This window comes from Stegostoma tigrinum, chromosome 14 (genome assembly GCF_030684315.1).
Source record: "Stegostoma tigrinum isolate sSteTig4 chromosome 14, sSteTig4.hap1, whole genome shotgun sequence".
Lineage (NCBI taxonomy): Eukaryota > Metazoa > Chordata > Chondrichthyes > Orectolobiformes > Stegostomatidae > Stegostoma > Stegostoma tigrinum.
In genome coordinates, this window is record NC_081367.1 from 12,125,905 (window position 1) to 12,141,512 (window position 15,608).

Sequence of the window (15,608 nt, forward strand, 5' to 3'; positions counted from 1 at the left end):
TGCCAGTCCTAATTTAAGATCTGCTAAATGCCAATTCTGACCCAGAATTTGGTTGGTGGTGTTCCTGCCATACTCCCGTTCCAATCCTCACACGTCTTTAATGGCACTATTGCAGATGCATCTAGGTTCATGTTGACCTATATCCTACTTTTAAGACATTACTATTAAGGTTCTAAGTTCCCTCCCACTAATCTCATAATGCTTCTTCTCTTTCTTGGTCTCTTTCCATTTTCCTCTTTTTTTCTCAAGTTTTTCTTCCTTTCCTCCTTTTTCACCAAATTTCTTGGACCTGCTCCATGCTTCCCATGAAAATATGGAACTCTATCTTTGCAAACTTGTGTGTCTTAGACCACACAAGAGCCTTTTTTGGAAGAGATAAAAATCTCTAATCACTATGTCAAATGGTTCTATGCATGGATAGTAGTGTATCATAGAACTCCAAGGTTCAGTACCTTTCCGGTAGACCCTTCCTTTAACAGTGGCACTATATGAGGAGTGCAGCGAAATCTTGTCTTCAGTTTGGGGTTCTCTCCTTTCTTCCTCTGAACAGAGACCAAAGGTGTAACCTTCCTGATCCTGTGTCTGTGCATTCTGTTCATCCACAGCTAGACAGAACAGTCAGAATAAAGATTATCAATTATAAACTATTCAATACGACTAAAGCTGATTTATTTTCCACAATGATTCAACACGTGCTGGTTACTTGTTAACCATGCCTGTTACTGGTCAAGTGCACATTGATGCCTTTTTGATTTAAACTGTGCTGTTATATATTTAAAATATTGAGTTATTTCTGTGAAGAGCTCAAACTGGTGAGACTCAGGTACCTAAAATGTTTCAGCAATCAAAAGAAATGTGGACATTGCATTGAATTATCTTTTGTCTTGATTACTATCAGCCTTTAATTCATACAACTAGGGGCCAGGGAGTTTTGTACAAACTGGGTAAGGATGCCTGATGCTTACGAATATCTTTGTAATAAAGCCACTAACTGTGCAGTGAACTGCTGGTGATTCTTACCTTTCTCTGCATGTTCTATAATCTGCCGTATTGCCTTCTTCAAGCTATTTGCTCGCAACATGAGTTGCTCTCTTGGCCGGAATATCTGTGGCCTGGGGGAACAGGCTGGCCTGTCCTCAGCCAGGTCGCACATGATATTGGTTGTCTCGCAATCCTCCTGCTCTTCAGCAATTGTTGGTGGTGGGTTTGGTAGGGATGATGCTGCCTGGGATTCATCGCTGAGCGTTTTAAGCAATGAGTCTAGTTTTTCTTTGAGGACAGAGCACTATGATTAAAAGAATATGTCAGAACAGTTAAGGAAAATATTGCAAAAATAAAGAGTGTGGAAGTAGTAAAGCTACAATATCTTACAGGATAAAGCAAGCGTTAGTTGCTGAAGACAGTGGTGAGCCAATGTTTATCAAGGGCAATGATACAATGAGTTGCAAAAGGAATTTGGATAAGGAGAAACTTTGTAGGTTCTTGGTGGATATGCTGCGCTGTCAGTGGCATGACAGAGATCTGGTTCAACAATGATATTGGTTTGCTATCTATGCAGGAACAAAGATGATTTTGGTAGAAAAGCAGAAGTGGAAGGGATACAATAGAAAAGAACGTCTTGGAACAGGTTTGATCTTGTCGAGGCCAGCTGTGGCAGAGGTAGAAATTGCATGATAGGAGATCTGAAAAGGCAGATACAATCTGTGGGCATCTGTTGACACAGAAACATTGAAAGTAGGATGCAGCGGCTATTTGGCCCTTCATGCGGATGGCCAATCATCCAACCGAACAGCCTGTTGCTACTTTCCTTACATATCCTCTGATCCCTTTAGCCCCAAATGGTACATCCAACTCTTTCGAAGAAATCATTTAATGTTTTGGCCTTGTCTGCCTTCTAAATTCCACAGGCTTCCGACTGTCAAGGTGAAGATGTTTCTCTTCATCTCAGTCCTAAATGGTTTACCCTGAAATTTTTAAATTGTGACCCCTGGTTCTGGACTCCCCTGCCATCAGAGACATCCTTCTTGCATCTATTCTGTCCAGACCTGTTCAAATTTTATAGGTTTCTATGAAAGCCCCCCTCACTCTTCTGAACTCCACCAAATACAACCCTAACTAATTCAACCTTTCCTCATGTGTCAATCCTGTCATCCCAGGAATCAGTTGCTGCATTCTCTGTACCAAGAACGTCCTTCGTCAGATGAGGAGTTCTGTTGGACAATCTACCTAACCTGCACAGCTGTGAACTGAGGGAGGTAACTGGAGCACGCAGAATAAATCTAAGCGGCAGTATTAGAGATTCACTGAGTAACTTCTCCAACTCATGGAGCTGCAAATTGCATCAATCGCTAAGGATAGTCTCAAAAGTATTTAAAGGGGTAAACAGGAAAGATGCCATGATTGTTGACCTAAGGATAATTGATAAATGAATCTCAGTGATCAAGATGCTGTCAGATCTGATCTTAAATATGAGATGGTACAGCAGATCAATCAGAAAATACAAGAAGAACGTACAGCAAACCATAGTAAGAGACTGCAACATGTTACCATTTAAATTTAAGCTTATGACAGAAAAAGCAATGTGTTTCATTGAGATATTCAAAGTTAGGAAGGCAAATTAGAACAATGGGCTGGCTAGCATCATCAGAATGGCAAAATAGTTCCTGTTTAGGTATATTCTGCAGAACACAAAACTGCATATCACTGAAGAAAGGAGGAAATAGTGTAAGCATAAAAAAGTAGAAGGATCTAGAAAAGGTTGTTCATAACATATAGTTCGCATCTCATGGCTTGTACAACTAAATATGAAAACAAGGCAATGGAGGTTGTTAGACAATAGCTAAACTGAAAATTAGGGAAGGATAACAGACTACTATGAACAAGTCAAAATTTCTAGAATAATAGGTAGTGTAAAAAGGGAACAGTCAATCCATTGAATAATCTCAAAGATAAAGTATATTAAATGATCAAGGGGCACTGATTGCAAGACACATCTCTTGTGGATGCAGAAGGCATCCTAAAACAGAGAGTTAATTATTGAGGTGGGTACGGTACAGTAAGGGAAACTCTACATAATAAGAGGGCAATTTTGGTTAATAAATTTACAGGGGTTCTTTGAGAAATGACACAACATGTTGGTAGTGGAAATACAATGGATGTGATACATTCATACTTCAGCAAGGGCCTTGACACTGTCCCCCATGGTAATTGCTCCACAAGGTCAGAATACAAGGCCAACTTTAGGCAAGCCAGTGAAATGGGTTGAAAATGAGCTAAACCATAGAAAGCAACAATTACTTGAAGAGGAACTGCAGGGAACCACTGCAGTCCGTGTGCTGTGGAGAGACACATAATGCCATTTGGGAGGGAGATGCAAGATTCTGACCCAGTGACACTGAAGCAATACTTTTCCACGTTAGGATGGTGAGTGGTTTGGAGGGAAAATTGGAAATAGTAGTGTTCTGATGTGTCTGCTGCCCTTGTCCTTCTAAGATGGGAGCAGCTGTAGGTTTGGAAGGTGCTTTCGAAGGATACTTGTTGAATTTCTGAGCATGTTATAGATGGCACACATTACTACTACTGAGCACCGGGTGTTGGAGGGACTGACTGTTATGAATGTGGTACGAAGCAAGTGGATGTCCTGAATGGTGCTTTTGAAGTTGCATAAGGCAAGTGGAGGGTGTCCATCATACTCCTCACATAGAACATTGCAGTACAGTACAGGTCCTTTGGCCCTCGATGTTGTGCCGACCTGTCATACCGATCTGAAGCCCATCTAACCTACACTATTCCATGTACATCCATATGCTCATCCAATGACGACTGAAGTGTACCTAAAGTTGGCGAACCTACAACCGTTGCAGGCAAAGCGTTCCATTCCCTTACTACTTCTGAGTAAAGAAACTACCTCTGACATCTGTCCTATATCTTTCACCCCTCAATTTAAAGCTATGCCCCCTCGTGCTCGCAGTCACCAACCTAGGAAAAAGGCTCTCCCTTTTTATTTATATATGGAGTAGTTTATTTACATTTGGTACCAGAACAATGATCTATTTCTACAAAAAACAAGAAGTCTCTACAGGTCTCCTATTTAAAGGCATTAAATGTGCTCCTTGTCGTAATTTCAGTCACTCTCCCCCAGGGTGAGCCTGTCAAACAGGTACTCTCCCATGCCATTGTCAGGGGCTCCCAGTCTCTTCAGGTTGGTGATGTGATCTCCCAGCTTCTTGATCATCTTCACTTGCTCATCCAAGTAGTGCCTCTCCAGGAAGTCACACAGATGTGGGTCCATGTGGCCAAAGGCGAGTTTGCGCAGATCCAGGAGACTCTGTCACCTGTGCTTGTACGCTGTGGACAGGCTTTGGGGAGTTTTGGGTGCTGGGAGAATCAGTTGGAGCATAAAGAATACTCTTGCTTTGCTGCATGTGTGTAGAGCTGCGCAGCTGACTTGAAACAAAGTTTTATTGTATGTGAAACACTGCCTAATGGATAAACTGAGTACACTTGAAAACAAAATTTTAAAGCGAATACCAGTGGCAAGTGACACTGAATATGGTCAAATGCAGAGTTTAAAGTCGAGGGAAACAATAAGCTGCCTACAGTTAAACAGCAGACTGACACTTATTATCCAATCTCATACCTGAAGAATGGGTTACTTATGTGATCTATCAGAGGGGACGTCAGTGCTTGTGGAACATTTGAGTCAGTGCCACTAGTTGAGAAAACTGAAGGGTAAAAGTGGTTGATGGTAAAGCTTTCCCTGCATACCTTTCTCGCCATAGTCTCTGATTCTTCCCAGTTCTCTGTTGTCCTTTCGTAAGCCTTCCCAACGCGGGCAACAAAATCTTTAACTGTTTCGCAAAGCACTCTGCAAGGAGAAAGCAGATGAACAAAGCAAAGATCAGCACCTGGTGTTATTCAGGCTGGCTTGTGTCAAATGTAACCATCCTCTCAATGGCTCTGCTGGCTTTCTTCATGCAAAATCTACTTTGACCTAGCTGTCCATCTGTATTCTCTTCTGTTTCCTGATGTGTGAGTGACCAATACTAACCATGTGGCCATCACTGAATTAGAGCAATGGAGGGTTGCATGAACCAATAAGACATACTTCTGACTGGTCAAAGTTAAAACATTCATCAGCACATTTTCATATCCAATTTTGTATACTCAGCGATGAATCTGAGTTTTGTTTTTGCCTTTAATGCATTTCATCTGACTTTGGCTACATAGATCAAGAAAGCTTAGTGGGTCCTGATAATGAAACAGCTGGGCATTGAAAACACTCAGTTTGCATTCACAGATTTCTGCAGCTGTTACTTCTGTACACAGAACTACTGCTGCTCTAACTGAAAAAAAGGCATGAATTTCACAGGTTGGCCTATTTTTTCAGTGGCAGGTTGGAGGGAGAGGAACGACAAATGCTTGGAATATTTAGCAGGAAGGAGCAGCCGAAATCACTCAGACTTGTAAACATTATGTGCTGGTTTAGTCCAGATACATTTTCTTGTACGATACTTACTTTGCCGATGATATTACTACCGAATGCTGATCTGACGTCAGGATTTTTGAAAGGTGTGCAGCAACTGAATCCTCATAGAATGAAATCTGTTGTACCTAAGGCAAGTAGGACACAAGCTCCCTTAGTCACCCTCACAGTCCAGCCAACATAACTTCACACAAAGTGAAAAAGCTTTAGTTTACCTGCTCTGGAACAAAGGATAGAAGTTAGGAATAAGAGTAAGCCACCCAGCCCTTCACCTGATCACACTGATATGTATCTTTTATAACTTTAATCATCTACCAAATCTTCCTTTAACTTCCACCGATTTTCACAGAGAACTCCCTTAATCAAACCATTCATAAGATATTCATTAAAGCATTATCATCCGCGAGAAAAATGGAACATAAGCCCTGCACCCAGGCAAAGACAAAGACTGGGGTTCACGAATAATAAAGCATCTGTCCAATGTTAAAAATGTAACATAGAAATGCATTTGCATTGTCACCTCCAGCATTCCATTAAACGACTGATGAACGAGAATTAATCAGATTACTAACGAGCTTCACTTCCATGCTATAAGCTTGCATTACTTGATAACTGTTTTGATGCACTGAGTTTTATATCCATATTGTGCAAACTCCTTACCTCGGAATCATCACTGAAATCCTCTGTCCCTAATGAAGATGAGGAATGTCGCGGCACTTTTGTCTCGTAAACCATGATACCCCATCTATAAAAATCAACATTATCATTAAGCTACTATATGAGGGTTTCCCATTTTCTCAGCTGCTGCACATCTGTTTGGGCCACTATGTTTCTCCCAATTATGCATTATTACACTAATTCCTTTTATCTTGCACTATTCTTCTTCTCCCTGCAGCATGCACTGACAGCAGCATTCCTATTCCATTCATAACATGCACCATTACCACCCCCAATATCGAGCATTATCATTCACCCAGTAGCACACTTTCTTACAATTCAGCACATGCACCATTAATCTCCCGTTCTTAAGATAAATCATTATCCTATCCCCACTACAATGCAGCATTGCCAAGCTTAGAGAAAGGTAATCTTCAAACTTCACCAACAATGAGAATTAATCTGTGCCACCCTCAGTAAATAGCCTCTCACATTTGCAAAAGAAATGGCCACTCTGTGGCCCTCTGCTGCTTCCAGATTGCTCCATCATCATGTTATGTCCACCCTTTTCCCTGAGCCGACTGGTCGAAGGTTAGGAATTCAAAGCGCTGGATGGTGTGTTCCAAGAATCCACAATGTTTGCTGCTGTTTCAGCCACATCCTTAATGTGTTGCGATGCTTGTTAATGTGCAGTAAACTTCCTTTCACCATTTCTCAGTTATTGACCATTTCTGCTTCTATTACACACGTCTATTAGCTCATTGTTGAACATCTTATCGCCTCACCTCTTTGTCAGCATTTACCTATTCTCGGATAAAAATTCCACAAGCATCAACAAGTGTCTGAGCCTATACAGAGTCAGCAGATTACTTGACTGTGAGAAAACATCACAGTCATGCTCAATTCTGTCCTCACTCAACATCCACATACATGCACTTTCTAGCAGAATTGTGATCAGGAGCAGGAACTCTAACTGCTTTTCCCTGTCAGAAACAAAGATAGTGAGGTCTTTGTACATTCAAGTATAGAAGGAAAAACATGATATTGTACAATTGTATGCTAAAATGAAATGAATAGAATGCAGTGAAACAGGATTCTCCTCTCACTGACTTAACAAAATATAAGAAAACTAGCCAAGTTGTTAACAATGTTCTCACCTGTCCAGCATTTTTGTACTTGCTCGTTCCAGTTTCTCCAGGATTTGAGGAAGCTGCGTGTCATCATCGCAGGCTGATCCCCACCCAAGCACACGTGCCAGGTCATTCCCCGTTCCCAAAGGTAGAACTCCCATCTGGCACTGAGAAAGTTTGGCAGTTACTAAAAACACTTACAGTGCTCTGCACCAAACCCTGCCATAATCTCAACCTCATATACTACAGCATTCTCAAAGGCAGTCTTTGATAATAAGACAGAAAATGAAATGATAGGTCTGATGTTCAGAATAATCAGAAATAAAATGGAGCTGGACGGATTAAACCAATGAAAGAATAAGCAGACTGGGTCTGCAAGGAGTAGAATGATGGGCCAAAAGATCAAATTTGACTTGGACTTTCATGGGGGTTGGGCTGATTTGTCATTTTTCTCTCAATTTACTTTGCTGGAGAATTATGAACACCAGCCATTGTTTGTTGCTACTGTGCCGCTGGCTCCAATCAAAAAGAGAAAGTATTTATCTTCTCTGCACAAGATTCTACATAATACCTGCTTATGGAGATTGAGACTATCGATTTCAGACAACACCCATCCAACGCTGCCATCTCCACCACACACAAGAATTCGAAATGTGTCAAACTTTTGAAATAACCGCAAACTGTAAACAAAAAAGACAGTGTGTAAAATGACACTGTTGTCTGGTCTGTGCTGCCTGAAAACAAACACAAGAAATGGCAAGATCCCCGAATAACATTTCCAAACCTGTTTGACTTCAGTCCTCAACTGAATATGACACCATCACAGATTTCTGTAATTCTTCACAGATTTCTGTAATTCTACTTCTTTGTTATACAATTATTTCCATTTTTGTTTTCTCACCCAAAATTGCTAAGTCTCAGAATAAAAGCATCGAGACAAAACTATCTGCCCCATTAGTCTTCCAGATGCCACTTCATACAATTTTGAACTCCTGCTCAATAATTACCTTTAATAGTCCTCAACTCATGTTCTGTTTAAATATCTGCACTTACAGATTAATGACTCTATTTGCTATTTCTTGAATTTAAGAAGGCTTTTATTTCCCACTATTATTTAATGTTCCATTCAAGTATTTCTGTTATCAACTTGAAGCAAATTATCTTGTGATCATTGCTTCCAAGGGTTTCCCTAATTTTATGCCATCCATTTGTCCTGCATAATTTAACCAGACATATGGCAATAACCACCTCCTTCTTGTAGAAAAATTACAAAATTACCCCTAAACGAATGGAAGAAACAGATCTCTGCTAACACAAGTAGTTTATCCATTGGAGATAATGGGAACTGCAGATGCTGGAGATTCCAAGATAATAAAATGTGAGGCTGGATGAACACAGCAGGCCAAGCAGCATCTCAGGAGCACAAAAGCTGACGTTTCGGGCCTAGACCCTTCATCAGAGAGGGGGATGGGGGGAGGGAACTGGAATAAATAGGGAGAGAGGGGGAGGCGGACCGAAGATGGAGAGTAAAGAAGATAGGTGGAGAGGGTGTAGGTGGGGAGGTAGGGAGGGGATAGGTCAGTCCAGGGAAGACGGACAGGTCAAGGAGGTGGGATGAGGTTAGTAGGTAGCTGGGGGTGCGGCTTGGGGTGGGAGGAAGGGATGGGTGAGAGGAAGAACCGGTTAGGGAGGCAGAGACAGGTTGGACTGGTTTTGGGATGCAGTGGGTGGGGGGGAAGAGCTGGGCTGGTTGTGTGGTGCAGTGGGGGGAGGGGATGAACTGGGCTGGTTTAGGGATGCAGTGGGGGGAGGGGAGATTTTGAAACTGGTGAAGTCCACATTGATACCATATGGCTGCAGGGTTCCCAGGCGGAATATGAGTTGCTGTTCCTGCAACCTTCGGGTGGCATCATTGTGGCAGTGCAGGAGGCCCATGATGGACATGTCATCAAGAGAATGGGAGGGGGAGTGGAAATGGTTTGCGACTGGGAGGTGCAGTTGTTTGTTGCGAACTGAGCGGAGGCGTTCTGCAAAGCGGTCCCCAAGTCTCCGCTTGGTGTCCCCAATGTAGAGGAAGCCGCACCGGGTACAGTGGATGCAGTATACCACATTGGCAGATGTGCAGGTGAACCTCTGCTTAATGTGGAATGTCATCTTGGGGCCTGGGATGGGGGTGAGGGAGGAGGTGTGGGGACAAGTGTAGCATTTCCTGCAGTTGCAGGGGAAGGTGCCGGGTGTGGTGGGGTTGGAGGGCAGTGTGGAGCGAACAAGGGAGTCACGGAGAGAGTGGTCTCTCCGGAAAGCAGACAGGGGAGGGGATGGAAAAATGTCTTGGGTGGTGGGGTCGGATTGTAAATGGCGGAAGTGACGGAGGATAATGCGTTGTATCCGGAGGTTGGTAGGGTGGTGTGTGAGAACGAGGGGGATCCTCTTGGGGCGGTTGTGGCGGGGGCGGGGTGTGAGGGATGTGTCGCGGGAAATGCGGGAGACGCGGTCAAGGGCGTTCTCAATCACCGTGGGGGGAAAGTTGCGGTCCTTAAAGAACTTGGACATCTGGGATGTGCGGGAGTGGAATGTCTTATCGTGGGAGCAGATGCGGCGGAGGCGGAGGAATTGGGAATAGGGGATGGAATTTTTGCAGGAGGGTGGGTGGGAGGAGGTGTATTCTAGGTAGCTGTGGGAGTCGGTGGGCTTGAAATGGACATCAGTTACAAGCTGGTTGCCTGAGATGGAGACTGAGAGGTCCAGGAAGGTGAGGGATGTGCTGGAGATGGCCCAGGTGAACTGAAGGTTGGGGTGGAAGGTGTTGGTGAAGTGGATGAACTGTTCGAGCTCCTCTGGGGAGCAAGAGGCGGCGCCGATACAGTCATCAATGTACCGGAGGAAGAGGTGGGGTTTGGGGCCTGTGTAGGTGCGGAAGATGGACTGTTCCACGTAACCTACAAAGAGGCAGGCATAGCTGGGGCCCATGCGGGTGCCCATGGCCACCCCCTTGGTCTGTAGGAAGTGGGAGGAGTCAAAAGAGAAGTTGTTGAGTGTGAGGACGAGTTCCGCTAGGCGGATGAGAGTGTCGGTGGAGGGGGCCTGGTCGGGCCTGCGGGACAGGAAGAAGCGGAGGGCCTTGAGGCCATCTCCATGCGGAATGCAGGTGTACAGGGACTGGACGTCCATGGTGAATATGAGGTGTTGGGGGCCAGGGAATTGGAAGTCCTGGAGGAGGTGGAGGGCGTGGGTGGTATCACGGACATAGGTGGGGAGTTCCTGGACCAAAGGGGAGAAAATGGAGTCCAGATAGGTGCAGATGAGTTCGGTGGGGCAGGAGCAGGCTGAGACGATGGGTCGACCAGGGCAGGCAGGTTTGTGGATTTTGGGAAGGAGATAGAAACGGGCCGTGCGGGGTTGGGGAACAATGAGGTTGGAGGCTGTGGGTGGGAGGTCCCCTGGGGTGATGAGGTCATGAATGGTGTTGGAGATGATGGTTTGGTGCTCGGGTGTGGGGTCATGGTCGAGGAGGCGGTAGGAGGTGGTGTCGGAGAGTAGGCGTCTGGCCTCGGCGATGTAGAGGTCAGTACGCCATACTACCACTGCGCCACCCTTGTCTGCGGGTTTGATGGTGAGGTTGGGGTTGGAGCGGAGGGAGCGGAGGGCTGCCCGTTCTGCGGGGGAGAGGTTGGAGTGGGTGAGAGGGGTGGAGAAGTTGAGGCGGTTGATGTCTCGACGGCAGTTGGAGATGAAGAGGTCGAGGGAGGGTAGGAGGCCTGGGGGTGCTGTCCAGGAGGAGGACTTGTGTTGGAAGCGGGTGAAGGGGTCAGTGGAAGGAGGGTTGGGTTCCCGGTTGAAGAAGTAGGCATGCAGGCGAAGATGGCGGAAAAACTGCTCTATGTCCGACCGTGACTGGTATTCGTTGATGTGTGGTTGTAGGGGGACAAAGGTGAGCCCCTTGCTAAGGACTGATCGTTCGTCCTCAGTCAGTGGGAGGTCTGGGGGGATGGTGAAGATGCGGCAGGGCTCAGTGTGGCTGTCTTCTCTGGGGTTGCAGGCTGTGGAGGTTGTGGGCGGAGCGTTGATGTCGTCGGCCGTGGGCGGGGTTCCGTCGGCCGTGGGCGGGGTTCCGTCGGCCGTGGGCGGGGTTCCGTCGGCGTCGACCGTGGGCGGGGTTCCGTCGGCGGTGGGAGGATCGGGGTGGGCGGTAGCAGCTGAGGTGAGGGTGGTGTGTGGGCTGTAGTACCTGGACGTGGAGGTGGTGTCCCCACCTCCCACCCACAGCCTCCAACCTCATTGTTCCCCAACCCCGCACGGCCCGTTTCTATCTCCTTCCCAAAATCCACAAACCTGCCTGCCCTGGTCGACCCATCGTCTCAGCCTGCTCCTGCCCCACCGAACTCATCTGCACCTATCTGGACTCCATTTTCTCCCCTTTGGTCCAGGAACTCCCCACCTATGTCCGTGATACCACCCACGCCCTCCACCTCCTCCAGGACTTCCAATTCCCTGGCCCCCAACACCTCATATTCACCATGGACGTCCAGTCCCTGTACACCTGCATTCCGCATGGAGATGGCCTCAAGGCCCTCCGCTTCTTCCTGTCCCGCAGGCCCGACCAGGCCCCCTCCACCGACACTCTCATCCGCCTAGCGGAACTCGTCCTCACACTCAACAACTTCTCTTTTGACTCCTCCCACTTCCTACAGACCAAGGGGGTGGCCATGGGCACCCGCATGGGCCCCAGCTATGCCTGCCTCTTTGTAGGTTACGTGGAACAGTCCATCTTCCGCACCTACACAGGCCCCAAACCCCACCTCTTCCTCCGGTACATTGATGACTGTATCGGCGCCGCCTCTTGCTCCCCAGAGGAGCTCGAACAGTTCATCCACTTCACCAACACCTTCCACCCCAACCTTCAGTTCACCTGGGCCATCTCCAGCACATCCCTCACCTTCCTGGACCTCTCAGTCTCCATCTCAGGCAACCAGCTTGTAACTGATGTCCATTTCAAGCCCACCGACTCCCACAGCTACCTAGAATACACCTCCTCCCACCCACCCTCCTGCAAAAATTCCATCCCCTATTCCCAATTCCTCCGCCTCCGCCGCATCTGCTCCCACGATAAGACATTCCACTCCCGCACATCCCAGATGTCCAAGTTCTTTAAGGACCGCAACTTTCCCCCCACGGTGATTGAGAACGCCCTTGACCGCGTCTCCCGCATTTCCCGCGACACATCCCTCACACCCCGCCCCCGCCACAACCGCCCCAAGAGGATCCCCCTCGTTCTCACACACCACCCTACCAACCTCCGGATACAACGCATTATCCTCCGTCACTTCCGCCATTTACAATCCGACCCCACCACCCAAGACATTTTTCCATCCCCTCCCCTGTCTGCTTTCCGGAGAGACCACTCTCTCCGTGACTCCCTTGTTCGCTCCACACTGCCCTCCAACCCCACCACACCCGGCACCTTCCCCTGCAACCGCAGGAAATGCTACACTTGTCCCCACACCTCCTCCCTCACCCCCATCCCAGGCCCCAAGATGACATTCCACATTAAGCAGAGGTTCACCTGCACATCTGCCAATGTGGTATACTGCATCCACTGTACCCGGTGCGGCTTCCTCTACATTGGGGAAACCAAGCGGAGACTTGGGGACCGCTTTGCAGAACACCTCCGCTCAGTTCGCAACAAACAACTGCACCTCCCAGTCGCAAACCATTTCCACTCCCCCTCCCATTCTCTTGATGACATGTCCATCATGGGCCTCCTGCACTGCCACAATGATGCCACCCGAAGGTTGCAGGAACAGCAACTCATATTCCGCCTGGGAACCCTGCAGCCATATGGTATCAACGTGGACTTCACCAGTTTCAAAATCTCCCCTCCCCTCACTGCATCCCTAAACCAGCCCAGTTCATCCCCTCCCCCCACTGCACCACACAACCAGCCCAGCTCTTCCCCCCCACCCACTGCATCCCAAAACCAGTCCAACCTGTCTCTGCCTCCCTAACCGGTTCTTCCTCTCACCCATCCCTTCCTCCCACCCCAAGCCGCACCCCCAGCTACCTACTAACCTCATCCCACCTCCTTGACCTGTCCGTCTTCCCTGGACTGACCTATCCCCTCCCTACCTCCCCACCTACACCCTCTCCACCTATCTTCTTTACTCTCCATCTTCGGTCCGCCTCCCCCTCTCTCCCTATTTATTCCAGTTCCCTCCCCCCATCCCCCTCTCTGATGAAGGGTCTAGGCCCGAAACGTCAGCTTTTGTGCTCCTGAGATGCTGCTTGGCCTGCTGTGTTCATCCAGCCTCACATTTTATTATCTTAGTTTATCCATTCACATGTTTTTGTCCAATCATAATACTTTATGCCACTTATAATTATAATTAATATAGAAAATACAATTTCTGCATGTATGCGTTATAAATCTGCCATGAGATCTCAAATGGAAGGTCCCAAAATGAGATCTCAAATGACAGCTCCCACAAACAAATCTCAAACCAAACATTTACATCTCAAATGATAAATCCCAAAACAAGAACTCTTTTGGCTCACAATGATAATCATTTTGACGCACTCAACTAGATTTTCCATAAATTAAAATCCTATTGGTTGGTTTGCAGAAGCACCTCTGGATCCTATATAGTGTACAGGTTTAGATAGAGGGGGCCAGCAAGGTTCCAAGCATATGGAATGAACCATAGCTAGGCCCCATGCTGTTGCTGCCAATTATTGAAAACTTTCCTGCACAGGCCACTAGCTGGTGACTGAGAGTAGGAACTCTCATGACATTCCCAACATTGTGACCGAGGCTGCTGCTACACTACCAATTACTTGTCAACTCCACATTAGAGCAGTTTTGATTTTGTTTTAATAAAACCTACTTAATACTATGACCAATAATGTGATAACTTTGAACTGCAAAGATGTGTGCTTGAAGGAAATGTGAAGCACCTCCTACCCAAGATGTGGGCCTCCGTTCATCAAGTCAAACACCTGAGCCGGGTTCAGCAACTGCTTGAATCTCCTCAAGAACTTCACTCCCTGGTTATCGCCACTTTTAGAGTTCACGAACACAAGAAGTGGACTGGTACATGATGGAGGGCACGTTGCTTTCCAAAACCCTGAAGAACATCAGGAATGTGATGAAACATTTTGCTGAATTAGTTAGTCACTGAAAAAAAGCGATGAATTCAGTAGTTGCACAAGCACCGGTCAACCCAGTGCAATGTACCTTTTACACTGTTGAGTTCTAAGTTTGGTTATTGTGACTTTAATCGGATATGCCATTTTAGATCTTACACTAACTTAGCAGACAGCACTAGGACTGAAAACAGAATTGGTATTATAGCAGAGCCCTGAGCCTTATTCAGTGAACAGCATGTAATAGGCTGCTATCAGGCTGAAGTTGCCATGAGTGATTAGAACACATTTCAACAAAGTAGTGGTCCCACAATATATGCTCATTAACTCACTCACCATTACTGATACCCTCACACAACAACACACAAACTTCCAATAGCCAATCATTAACTCTCAATACTTCTCATATTCACTTTCAAACTCTCTCACAACTAATCACTCTCAAATACTCCTCTAAATCATCTAAGTCATTCACTCTCACTACTAAACAAAACACCTTGCACTCATTCTCAAATTCTTGCAGGACCTATTACTGTCCCTTCAAAGCTACTCATATTTGCTCAAACTCCCATAAACCAACCCACAGCTATACCCAAACTGGCACAGGTGCTATCTAACACTCTCACACCCATTCACAGCCACTAACATTTTACCACAGATTGACATGGACTTATACTCCCTCATTACCACCGTCAGACTCCTTCACACACACACTCAACATCTCCATGTGGCACCTTCTCTTGATCTGTTTGCGCCACTCACTCTGCTCCGCAGGTCACGTATCTACCGGTCATTCTTAGCCTTGGGACAAATATTTCATCCACTCCTAGCTTTAAAAAGACCTTTGAGTCAAATGTTTCACCCACTGCTAGCCTTAGGTTAATTCTAACCTGCTTGCCTTGCTCGGTTCAATAAGTTTGTGATAAATGCAAGCAAATTGTTCTTAGGACAGGTGAAACAAAGGCACTGAACTCACCATCAGAGTCAATGCTGTTGAGTGCAGTCGGAGGAATAACAGAAACTTTACATTGTCCTAGAGGGCATTTAATCGGAAGCATTTCTTTACAGGCTGTGTGTACCTGGAAGAAATGATTATGATTCAGAAATTAGCAAGAAGTGATCCAAACCGGAGGTCAAAATTGATCAAGAGAAGAGCAGAAAACAATGTGATTTAACTGTGAGGGAGAAAATATGAA

The 15,608-nt window shown here is 46.3% G+C and overlaps 1 protein-coding gene across 3 annotated transcripts in view; it reads right to left on the bottom strand.

The window, feature by feature from the left end:
* The window catches only part of LOC125457545 (diacylglycerol kinase delta-like), a 146,194-nt gene that overhangs the window by 46,539 nt on the left and 84,047 nt on the right, over nt 1–15,608 (bottom strand). For all 3 annotated transcript variants that reach the window (XM_048541892.2, XM_048541891.2, XM_048541890.2), the window contains exons 8-16: nt 15,389–15,491; nt 14,231–14,393; nt 7,844–7,952; nt 7,300–7,439; nt 6,146–6,230; nt 5,519–5,613; nt 4,768–4,867; nt 1,021–1,285; nt 453–605 (exon numbers count right to left, since the gene is read on the bottom strand). In XM_048541892.2, coding sequence (XP_048397849.1) covers nt 453–605; nt 1,021–1,285; nt 4,768–4,867; nt 5,519–5,613; nt 6,146–6,230; nt 7,300–7,439; nt 7,844–7,952; nt 14,231–14,393; nt 15,389–15,491 — 1,213 coding nt within the window. The remainder of the gene's footprint in view (nt 1–452; nt 606–1,020; nt 1,286–4,767; nt 4,868–5,518; nt 5,614–6,145; nt 6,231–7,299; nt 7,440–7,843; nt 7,953–14,230; nt 14,394–15,388; nt 15,492–15,608) is intronic.